This window comes from Schistocerca serialis, chromosome 9, assembly GCF_023864345.2.
Source record: "Schistocerca serialis cubense isolate TAMUIC-IGC-003099 chromosome 9, iqSchSeri2.2, whole genome shotgun sequence".
In the NCBI taxonomy this organism is placed as follows: domain Eukaryota; kingdom Metazoa; phylum Arthropoda; class Insecta; order Orthoptera; family Acrididae; genus Schistocerca; species Schistocerca serialis.
The window spans coordinates 223,069,039-223,081,671 of record NC_064646.1 but is presented as its reverse complement, the minus strand read 5'-3'; the positions used below and the strand labels follow the sequence as shown (position 1 = coordinate 223,081,671).

The 12,633-nt window shown below is 42.3% G+C and overlaps 1 protein-coding gene across 1 annotated transcript in view; it reads left to right on the top strand.

The window, feature by feature from the left end:
• LOC126418982 (G protein pathway suppressor 2) overlaps positions 1-11,591 on the top strand; it is a 109,204-nt gene extending 97,613 nt beyond the window's left edge. Inside the window, exon 9 of the mRNA XM_050086030.1 lies at positions 10,468-11,591. Within this exon, the coding sequence (XP_049941987.1) occupies positions 10,468-10,584 (117 nt within the window). The 3' untranslated portion in view covers positions 10,585-11,591. The remainder of the gene's footprint in view (positions 1-10,467) is intronic.
• The last annotated feature ends 1,042 nt before the right edge of the window (positions 11,592-12,633 follow it).

The window sequence follows — 12,633 nt, the reverse complement described above, 5'->3', positions numbered from 1 at the left end:
CAGTGTCAGAATTGTTCTGTTCATTAAGGACTGAGGCAAATGAAGTTCTGGTCCCGCATGGAGAACAGTCTATCAACTTGAAGCAAAATGCTGAGAGTCCTTGCAACTTTCAGTGCACTTAGTATCAAGAACAGCATTTAAGTGCCGAGAACTCCTTTTTTAAATGCAGGGATATACAATAGTACACTCAGTGGGCAGGAGGTCAGAAATTCGTGACAAATCAGAAACAAATGTTCTGTCAGGAAATGACATATCTGACAATTGTTTATAGAGCACAGGTGTTGTACAGAAAAGCAAATGATAAAAACTGAGATCAAGAGGCAGTGAAAGGGATTTTTTTTTAAAGAGAGAAAACAGTGGTGAACAATCCATTACAAACCTCTACATAGATGGATGGGGAAACCATTTGTAACCAGGCACCAACAGAATGGGCGAATGCAAAATTCGACAAATAATTTTAATGTATTAGGGAGTTTCAAATTTGTATGCATTCTGCTGCAGAGTGAAAGGTACATTTTAGAATGGTTCAAGGTCAAAGAAGAAGTGAAGCCAACTGCAGAAGTTGTTGGACTCGAAGGTAAGTAGATGAAAGAAGAAAAAGTTCTTGGTTCTGAAACAAAGAGCTGAAGAGAGAGATACTAGACAAATCACATTTTTAACTAAAATGGAAATTGGGATGAAAACAGGTGGAGTGGGAGGAGTACAGAGTGTAAGAAGGAATGGCGAAATGACTTGTAAGTGAAGTCCAAAGAGTCTTAGGATGTATACTTATCAGACGCTGAACATGGCAAGTATGGATGCCAAACATCAGCTTTTACCAAAATATCCCAGCAAGGAGAAAAAGATGCTACGAACTTCATTTCCAACAACCCAGTTGCTTACCTCTGATTCTGTGAAGAGCTCTTGTACACAGAGGCAAAAAAATCAACCCAGATGACCCTTGGTATCTTCAGTGAGTCTGGGGGCAAAGGAAAATTCAAAATCAGTGGAAAGAATCAGTAGTAGTAGTAGTAGTAGTAATTGTTGTTGTTGTTGTTGTTGTTATCTTCAGTCCAAAGATTGGTTTCTTAGAGCTCTCTACACTGGTCTACACAATGCAAACTTCATCTGTGGCTAACTATTGCAACCTTCATCCATTTTAACCTGCTTACTGTATTCCTACCTAGGTTTCACTGTGCAGTTTTTACACTCCCCCCCCCCCCCCCCTCCCCCATTCACTATATTGCCAAAGTGACGGTTCTGGGATGCCCCAGGATGTGTCCTATCATCCTGACCCTTTCTTATACTGCCACAAATTTACTTTTTCTGCAATTTGATTAAGTACCTCCTCATTACTTACTCATCTGCCCACATAATCTTCAGCACTCCTCTGTAGCAGCACATTTCAAAAGTTCCTATTCTATTCTTGTCTGAGCTGTGTATGGTCCATGTTTCACCTCCAGACAAGGTTACTCTCCAGACATATACCTTCAGAAAAGACTTCCTAACCGTTAAATTTCTCTCCTTCAAAAGTGTTTTACTGGCCAGTGACAGTCTACATTTTATATCCTCTCTACTTCAGCCTTCATCAGCTATTTTACTGCCCAAATGGCAATACTCATCCACTACTTTTAGTATCTCGTTTCCTATTATAATTCCCTCAGTATCACCTGATTTACTTCAGCTACATTTAATTACCTTTCTTTTGTTTATGTCCATCTTATAACCTTTTCTCAAGACACTACACATTCCATTTAACTGCTCTTGCAAATCCTTTGTTGTGTCTGGCAGAATTACAATAGACCCCCCCCCCCTTGCGGGTCCAGGGGTAAGAATAGGCCTGAGGTATTGCTGCCTGTCATAAGAGGTGACTAAAAGGAGTCTCACACGTTTCGGCCTTTATGTGATGGTCCCCTGTAGGGTTTGACCTCCAATTTTAAAAATTTTCCCAAAGAGCAAACCAATTGGGGAGGGGCGCCTTACATGGTGCATCATGTTCATCGTGCATTGAGGTCTTTAGTCCACTTTCTCGTTGTCGCATTGCAGTCCTGCCCATTCTCCATCTCTTGGGCAAGGACACCTTCCTGGGTGCGTTTTTCACCATGCACCACGCAGTGTCACTTTCTGTGCTGACAATGACCATGGACTTCTTTGTACCTCATTTCTGGCACAGTAGCCAGTCCTTTGTGGTGGGGCCGCCATGTAACCTGTTGGTTGTAGTCCCCTAACAACACAGGGATCGCTCTGCTGATGCCTGCGCCGTTAACTCCCCACGTATGCCAAGGAGTAGATGTCCGTCACCCTGGGGCATTGGGATTCCCGGCAATGGCCATCCTGCCAGGTGGCCTTTGCTGCAGCTAGGTGGCACCCGTGGGGACAGCCCCTGGTCGGAGTGGGTGGCATTAGGATGGATGACATGCCATGAAGCATAGTACGTCATTTCTTGCTGGTGGTCCGCCACCAGCAGTCTCTAAGTGGGCAAAGTCTAACTTTAATGCTAAGAAATATGACCCCAAGTCATTCCCCTCCCTGGCCACACCATGGGAGAAATGCCAGGCTAAGGATGGCAGTGAAGCATTTCGAGGACAAGTTTGGGGAGGAGGAGGACTTGTCCAAAATGTACTCTGGATCAGTTTTGATAAAAACAGCATCCTCTGCTCAGTCACAGGCATTACCCACTTGTGACAAGTTGGAGGGTGTTTCTGTTACCATCACGCCTCATAAGAGCTTAAATATGGTCCAGGGTATTATATTCCACAGGGACCTTCTTTTGCAGTCTGACGACAAGCTGCTCGCCAATTTAGAGCAGCAAGGTGTTCATTTCGTCTGGAGCATCCATCGGTGTCCGAGGGATAACCAGGTTGCCACCGGTGCCTTCATCTTGACCTTTGAGGTGACACATTGGCAGAGAGGGTCAAGGTGATTGTCTACCGCTGTGACGTCAAAACATAGATCCCTCCCCCAATGAGGGTGTTTTTAAGTGCTGGAAGTTCAGCCACATGTCTTCCTGCTGTACTTCGTCTCACCTGTTGAGATTGTGGATGTCCATTGCATCCCAATACTGCATGCGCCCCGCCTCCCATCTGTGTCAACTGTGGAGATCATCATTCACCTTGCTCACCAGACTGCAGGATTTTACAGAATCATGGAATATAAGACTCTAGACTGACTGACTGACTGACCTACACTGAGGCTAAGAGAAAATTTGAGCACCTGCATCTTGTGGCTATGACCACCTCATACGCCGCTACAAGAACAGTTCTCACCCTATCAGTTCCTCGAATTCCTGTTGCCTCTCATAACTGGGAGACTACATCTGCCCCCTTGATGGCGAGGTGAACTTCCGTCCCTGTTGCTCCCGTACCACCTACTTCGGGAGGAACACCTCCCGCCCGCCCCCCAACCATTGGGGATTTCAGTCCCCACTTCTGAGCCAGAGAAGGGTAAGGCTTCTTCAGCTCCTCTCGCCAGGAAGAGGTTCCTTGGGTCACTCCCTTCCCAGTTTTCTGACACCCGCCAGTGGCTGAAGAGCCCAAAAGCAGCTGGTCGTAGGGCTTCATGCTCATCATCAGTCCTGGTGACTGATTCAATGAAGTCCTACCACCCAGGGAAACTCAAAGAACAGTGCGAGAAATCGAAAAAGAAGACCCCTCAGAACAAGGAACTTGCGGTGCCAGCAACTGTTAAGCTTTACACCTGGCTATCTGCATTGCCCTCCAGGAAACCTGGTTCCCAGAAATGCGGGCTCCTACCCTCTGTGACTATAAGGGATATTAAAGGAACCATAGCGACTATAATCGAGTGTCAGGTGGTGTTTGCGTTTATGCCCTAAACTCAGTCTGTAGTGAAATTGTGCCCCGTCAAATCCATCTTGAAGCTGTGGCTGTCAGAATATGGACAAAATACAAAATAACTGTCTGCAATGTATATCTTCCTCCACATGGTGCAGTACCCCTGAATGTATTTGCTGCACTGATTGAGCAACTCCCCAAACCTTTCCTACTTTTGGGAAATTTTAACGCCAATAACCCCTTGTGGAGTGACACCATGCTTATTGGCCGAGGCAGAGATTTTACTGTCTCATTTCAACCTCCACCTATTAAATTATGGGGCCGCCACACATTTCAGTGTGGCTTGAGGTAGTTACTCGGCCATTGATTTATCAATTTGCAACCCAGAACTTCTCCCATCTATCCACTGGAGAGCACTGGATGGCCTGTGTGGTATTGACCACTTCCTGTCACTGCCCTGGCATCAGGCCCACGGACACCTGCCCAGATGGGTTTTAAACAAGGCGAACTGGGAAACTTGCACCTCTGATGTCACAGTTCACTCTCCACCACATGGTGACATCGATGTGATGGTTGAGCAAGTGACTATCACAATCATTTCTGTGGCAGAAAATGAGATCCCTCGCTCTGTAGGGTGGCCCTGGTGAAAGACTGTCCCGTGGTGGTCACCGGAAGTCGAGGCAATTACAGAGCATCAGTGAGCTCTACAGCTCCATGCCCATATACGCCTTCTTATAAAACGACAGGAAAAGGAGTGTTGGGAGAGGTACGTGTTGACCATTGGGTGCCATATGTCGCCTTACCAAGTCTGGTCAATGATCAGATGTCTCTTTGGGTACCCGGCATTACCATCAATGCCGTGTTATGTACCGATGCAAACGCGATTGAGCACTTTGCTGAGCACTATGCCTGAGCCTCTGCGTCGGAGAATTACCCCCCTCAAACGGCGGATGGCAAGGAAAGTCCTCCCATTCACTACAAGCCACAGTGAACCCTATAACGCCTCATTTATGGAGTGGGAACTCTTCAGCTCACTTGCACATTGCCCCAACACAGCTCTTGGACCGGATCGGATCCACAGTCAGATGATTAAACATCTCTCGTCTGGCTACAAGCACCATCTCCTTGTCATCTTCAACCGGATCTGGTGCGATGGCGTCTTTCCTTCACAATGGCGGGAGAGCACCATCGTTCCGGTGCTCAAACCGGGTAAAAACCCACTTGATGTGGATAACTATCGGCTCATCAGCCTCACCAACGTTGTATGTAAGCTGCTGGAATGTATGGTGTGTCGGTGGTTGGCTTGGGTTCTGGAGTCACATGGCCTACTGGCTCCATGTGAGGGCAGCTTCCGCCAGGGGTGCTCTACTACTGATAATCTTGTGTCCCTCAAGTCTGCTATCTGAACAGCCTTTTCCAGACGCCAACACCTCGTTGCCATCTTTTTTGATCTGCGCAAAGCGTATGACACCACCTGGCAACATCATACCCTTGCCACATTATATGGGTGGGGTCTCTGAGGCCCGCTCCTGATTTTTATCCAGAATTTCCTGTCGCTCCGAACTTTCCAAGGCCAAGTTGGTGCCTCCCATAGTTTCCCCCATATCCAGGAGAATGGGGTTCCGCAGGGCTGTGTCTTGAGTGTATCACTATTTTTAATGGACATTAACAGTCTAGCAGCAGCTGTAGGATCGTCCGGCTCACTTTCTCTGTATGCAGACGACTTCTGCATTTCGTACTGTTCCACCAGTACTGGTGTTGCTGAGCAGCACCTACAGGGAGCCATCCACAAAGCACAGTCATGGGCTCACGGCCATGGCTTCCAGTTTTCGGCCGCAAAGTCGTGTGCCATGCACTTCTGTTGGCATCATCCCATTCATACGGAACCAGAACTTCACCTTCAAGATGATCCACTCACTGTGGTGGAGACATATCGATTCTTAGGATTGGTTTTCAACACCCGATTGACTTGGCTACCTCACATTTGTCAGCTCAAGCGGAAGTGCTGGCAGCACCTCAATGCCCTTCACTGCCTGGGCAATACCAACTGGGGTGCAGATTGCTCTACTCTCTTGCAGCTCTACAAAGCCCTTGTTCAATCCTGCCTTGACTATGGGAGTCTGATTTATGGTTCGACGGTGCCCTCTGCGTTGCATGTACTCGACCCAGTGCACTACTGTGGTGTTTGCCTAACAATGGGAGCTTTTAGAATGAGTCCGGTGACCAGTGTCCTGGTGGAGGCCGAAGTCCCTCCGTTGAAAGTCAGGCGTGCACAACTGCCCGCCAATAATCAATAATGCGGTCCACATTCGTAGTTCTCCTGAGCATCCAAATTCCACTTATGGCAGTTCATTTCCCACATTGGTGGCCCAGGTCAGGGCTAACGATAGTGGTTCGCATGCAGTCGCTTGTGTCTGAACCGGAGTCCTTCCCTTTACCACCTCCCATCTGGGTCTGTCTGCATACACCTCCATGGTGTACACCTAGGCCGCAGATTCGTCTGGACCTTTCGCATGACCCTAACTAACTCCTGCCACTCTCCGCTGTCACTTCCTTTCGATTCTTGATGTGTTCCAGGGCTCTGAAGTGGTTTACACTGATGGCTCAATAGCTGATGGTCATGTTGGCTTCACCTACGTCCACAGAGGCCAACTTGAACAGCATTCCTTGCCCAGTGGCTGCAGTGTATTCACTGCAGAGCTGGTGGCCATCTCTTGTGCACTTCAGTGTATCTGTTCATGCCCTGGGGAATCATTTCTTTTGTGTACTGGCCCATTGAGCAGCCTGCGGGCTATCGACCAGTGCTACCCTCGCCATCCTTTGGTGGCATCCATCCAGGAGTCCATCTATGCCCTGGACCAGTCCCGTTGTTCAGTGGTGGTTGTGTAGTCCCCAGGACATGTCAGCATCCCAGGCAACGAACTTGTCGACAGGCTGGCCAAACAGGCTATGTGGAAACCGCTTCTGGAGATGGGCATCTCTGGACCTGACCTGCGTTCTGACTTAAGCCATAGGGTTTTTGGCTTTGGAAGACAGAATGGCATAACAGTACACACAACAAACTGTGTGTCATTAAGGAGACTATGAATGTGTGGACGTCTTCCATGTGGGCCTCTCGCAGGAAATCAGTTGTCCTCTGTCGGCTCCACATTGGCCACACTTGGGTGACCCACGGTTACCTCCTGCGCCTTGAAGACCCGCCTGAATGTCGTTGCGGTGCCTGGCTGACAGTGGCCCATATTCTGGTGCACTGTCCCACTGACTGCCCAGTGATGAAATCTTGGGTTACCGGACTCGTTGCCGCTAATTTTATCTGACAACGCCTCATCGGCTGATTTAGTTTTACATTTTATTTGTGATGGTGGGTTTTATCGTTTGACCTAAGTTTTGGCGCATGTCCTTTGGCCGTCTGTGTCCAGCACCCTAGTGCTTCTAGGGTGGAGGTTTTAATGTGTTGCAGAGTGGCTGGCTTCTCCTTTTTTTAACTTTCATGGTTAGCCAGCCATGGTAATCTGCTTTGTTGTTTTAATCTCTTCATCCTGCTTCTTGCGTTTCTGTGGTTTTCTTGTCCCCGATGTCCTTTTACATGTTTGTTGTCCTTAATTGTTTATTTTATTCTCAAACTTGTGGTATTGTTTTGTTCGGAACAAGGGACTGATGACCTCGTAGTTTGGACCTTTTCCCCCCTCTTTTAATCCAGCCAACCAACCAAGCAACCAACCAGTTACAATATAATATGTTTTTCCAGATGTATGGACAAGTTGTCATTTCTGTATTGTGCACAATATTTTGATGACCAACCCCATTGTCTTCTTTAGGTGCTGCAAGTACATGTAACAACACTACTCAGATCACCTGAAGAAGACAACAGGACTAGTCGTCAGAATATTGTGCGTAAAACCTTTTGCTGCCTATATTTTATCCCTTCTTTCTTCAAAATTTTAAAGAGTGTATTCTGGTTGATATTGTCAAAAGCTTTCTGTAAATCTACAAAAGATATAAATTCAGGTTTACCTTTCTTTAACCTAGTAAAAACCCGTATTTAAGAAAGAGGAGAGAATAATCTCACATATTATGAGGAATCAATACACTCTGGAAATAATTTTTTCAGCAGTATATGTGCCATTCATTTCTGACCAATCATCAAGAATATGTTGCTTGATGAATGTGTGGAATATTTATGAGTAAATTCTGCAATGAAAAATTTACTATCAAAAGGATTTTTGCAGGGTCTTGTCATTTTTGCTCTATACTGACCAAAAACAAACCTGATAATGAATTTCTCAGCTATATTTTAAATATTTAAAAAATGATCCAATAGATTTTGTGCCGTGATTTTATATTATAGATGAGACTTGCATCCACTTAACACCAAAAGTGTCACAGGAATGATAGCTATGTGTTAATTTTATGAGTCGGGTAGTTAAGTTCATCTATTAGGAACATTATGACCTGTATTTTCCAGAATGCAAGGGGTAAAACAATAACCCAAGTGTGACACTGCTTCGGCAGGTGTGTGTGTTTCTATGGAAGTGTAGATGGCAGTATTTACTTAAACTAGAAGAGGAGTTATCCACTTTTTATAATGTTGGTATTAACAGTCATTGCTGTCTGTAGTTGTTTTAATGTTATGTTAGTTTTTATTTTATTGCAGACTGAGTCTAGTTCTATTTCAGTAGGAAGAATTTTTCTACAGTGTAGTAGTCTCCCCACCATGAATCATCTTATTGGTTGATGTGATCTGTCATGACTTCATCTCTTGTACATCTCTACCTCTCTTTATTCCAGAGTTCCATTCATACCCAAAATCTCCAATTATTTGTTGCATGCATTCCAATCTTTGTGTCTTGTAAAATGTTTCCTGATGTTTTAACAACATGTCCTATTATCCTCTCTCTTCTTCTTGTCAGTGTTCTTGATATGAGATGTGATCAAAAGGTAATGGAAATTTTTGTTTTTGTTAAATAATTTTTATCTACTCATCAAATTTGACCCCTTCAAAGTCATCTCCACAGATGTAATACACTTGTACCTGAACTTTTTCCAGTCTTGGAAGCAATTATGGAACTCACTTTTAGTTATGATGTTCAGCTCCTTCAGTGATTTGGTTTTCATCTCATTGATGGTGGCAACATGACCTTCTTTCATGGTTTACTTCAGCCTTGGGAATAGAAAGAAGTTCCAGAGGACTAAGTCTGTTGGATATAGTGACTGAGACAACATAACAGTTTCATTTCTCACCAAAAAATCACGAACAAGCATTGAGGTGTGAGCGGGACTGTTATCGTGATGCAATTTCCGCAAGTGATTTTGGCAAAATTCTGGTGCTTTTCATCAGATTGCTTCACGCAAATGGCATATAACTTCCAGTTAGTATCCCTTATTGACTGTGCAACCGTAAGTCAGGCACTCATGATGCACTGTCCCATTGTAATTGAAGAAAACAGTGAGAAGAACCTTCACTTGTGATGTAACTTGTTGAATTTATTTTTGGCCTTGGCTCTTCAGGCAGTTTCCATTGGGATGAATGAGCATCGGTTTCTACATCATACCTGTGTACCCATGTTTTGTCACCAGTTACAGCCTTCTTTGGAAGCTCTGGATCATTGCTGACTTAGTTCAGCAATTCCTCAGTGATATCTGCATGATGTTATTTTTGGTGGAAATTCAACAACTTTTGAACAAACTTTTGTGCGACACATATCTTGCCCAAATGCAAGGAAATTGCTTGAGATCAGCCAAAGGATATGCCGATTTCATCAGCAACCTCTCTGATGGTGATTTGACAATTTTCCAGGAGCATTTTCTTTATTTATTCCACATTGTCATCAATAATTGATGTGCTAGGGCAGGATGGTTGTCATCTTCAACATCATCTTGATCCTCTTTGAAACATTTATACCACTTGTAAACTCTCGTCTTACACGTTAGCGTAGAGCCACCAAAAAACACAGTGAACATTTTGAATGCAGTGCTGCACTTTATTCCATTTTTCAAGCAAAATGTTATGCATATTCTTCAATACATCTTTTACAAAACTAAAAATTTGCCAAGCACTCAAAAACACATGAAACCTTTTTGACTGTCAACAATGAAGTGAATGTGAAGTGAATGTTCAAAACTGCTGAAATTGCAAAGATGCAACAGGAACATCAATACCAAGAAGACAAAAGAATTTTGAAATTTGGATGTGTAAAACCCTCGCAATTATCATATAGTACCACATCTCAAATGCTTCGATTATCTTCTTTTCTATTTTTTGCACGTTCCATGATTCACTTTCATACAACGCTGTGCTCCAAATCTACATTCTTAGAGGTTTGTTCCTCAATTTAAGACTGCTGTTAATACTAGTAGACTTCTTTTGGTCAGTAGTGCCATATTAGCCTATACTAACCTATTTTTGATGTCACCCTTGCTTCATCTCTCGTGTTATTTTGCTACCAAGTTCACAGAATTCCTTCACTCCATATACTTCTTGTTCATCAATTTTGATGTTAAGTTTATTGCTAATCTCGTTTCTGCTGTGCTTCATTACTTTCGTCTTTCTTCAGTTTACCTGCAGTCCATATTCTTATTCTGTACTCATTAGACTTTAGTCACGTTCAGCAGGTCCTGTAATTTTAAGTAGACAAATGAGTAGTTTACACAAAAGATAATATTCTGTATACTGAGTTTTTATTTATTTATTTTTCAGAGTGTGTATGTTACGCAGGCACAAAGTAATCGTCTATTGTACAGCCAAGCTGGTCCACCTGGTCACCAGGCACCTCCACAAAATAGATATGTTACCAGCATGCAGCGGGAAATGTGAGAAGCTTGGAGAAGATATGTATGAAGAGACAGAATACAAAGTTAATTGATCAGATAACCTTTGTAAAAGCATACTGTTGACAAAATTGCCAAGTGTTTCAGGCACTGTTGTTTGAAATCAGCGAATTCACATTAGTTTTCAGTTATCTGATAAAAGGTGACAGTATATACAAGAAAATATTTACTATGTTTTTTAGAAGGTTAGTATTTTTGTTCGCATCAAAGTACCTCTAACATGACATCACCATAGACTACTGTAGACTGGACATCTCATCTGCTTTGTACAAACTATGCACAGAAAGTCGTCTTCTCAAAATGTTTAATGCCCATTAAGATTTTTGCAGTAGCTTTTGGGTGTGAGCTCTCCAGGCTGTTATTAATACTATTGTTAAATTTTTTGATCCGTGAAATGTTGCATCTACCATCCTTACATTTCTTTACATGCAGGAACCAGTAGGTGACCTATTTTTACATTGCTTAGAGGCCCATTTGTACAAATTTTCAATCATTTGCTTTCATTTTTCCACATTTCACACAATTTTTTTTTCCTATTTAAAATTTTTTGTGTTACTTGCTGTTTTAATAACTATTGAATTTTAAAAATAATGTATTTTTATTTTTCTTATTGTTTAATCTGGCTTGCAACACTAGTATGGAGGAGTTAAAAGAAATGGCACATTAAAGGAAGTAGCATGAGTTCAGAGCGCATCATATAAGTTACGGTTGTTTCTTCACGTGTTTGGTGATTATGGCAAAACTTTTGTGCACAATTTGAGAGTAAATGAGAACATCCCATACATGTTCAGTCATTTAGACACCTTTGTTAATAAGAATATTTTTCTTGTGTACTTAAACTGAATATTTGTCACTATTGTTAGGCAATATATGAGGTGAAATGTATAGTCTGCATAATTAAACACTTATAAAGTACACATATATTGTTGATATGCTACATATTATTGTCTTTTTGTAATTAATTATTTTAATAAACATGAGAACAGTACTTAACTTGCCAAGATTTTTTTATGTGTTTCCAGTTATGGAATAAAAATTTGAGATAGAAAATCAAAGATTTGATTCAATAACCATGTGTCATGTTTAAGATCTAAGATGTGGTTGTTTGTGCTAAATGAATTGTAATCTTCAGCTGACTCTTGTAGCTTTTAAATTAATGATTGCTTCCCTAAAATTATTATGAAAATAACACAGTGTAAACATATCACATCTTTTATATCTACACCAGGCCACATTGTATGAATGTTTCATTACACTTCGACTTTTTTTGTTTTGTTTATTGAAGACTTCTGGTCCTATTGAAGGTTGTAGGAACTATTGACCATAAAAGTAATACCCACTTTGGAAGTCATGTACTTTCTATTTAATGTTTAGTAACTTAAAAGCACACAAAATTAACAAGATCGGTAAGGAAGGTAGACAATCACAATTATAGTTAAAGAGTGTAGTTCATCCTAATTTTCACTCATAATAAGAAATATGTGTTGCATTGCATATTACACCCATCATATGTCATCCGGAGGGACATAAATCGAACTGGGAAGAAATCACGTATGGGGTTCCCGAAGGTTCAGTCTTGGGTCCACTACTGTTCCTCATATATATGTAAATGATCTTCCATTTAATATAAAACAAGCAGAATTAGTTCTTTTTGCAGATGATACTGGTATTGTAATCAATCCAAGCAATTGTAAAGAAACATCAGAAATGGTGAACAAAGTTCTTAAAAGTATTATTGACTGGTTTTCTGTGAATGGTCTCACCCTCAATTTTAAAAGACACAACATATTCATTTCTGCACTTCTATGGGTAATACACCAGTGATAAGTGTAACACATGATAAGGAAATAATAAATGGCTGGAAACTTCAACATTTTTGGGTTCCATATTGATAATTTGAATTGGGAAAAATCACATTTCGCAATTCCAGAATCGGCCTAGTTCAGTCACATTTGTGCTTAGAACCATTGCAAATCTTGGGGAGAGAGAAATCAGTAAGCTGACGTATTTAGCATATTTTCATTCAATAATGTCA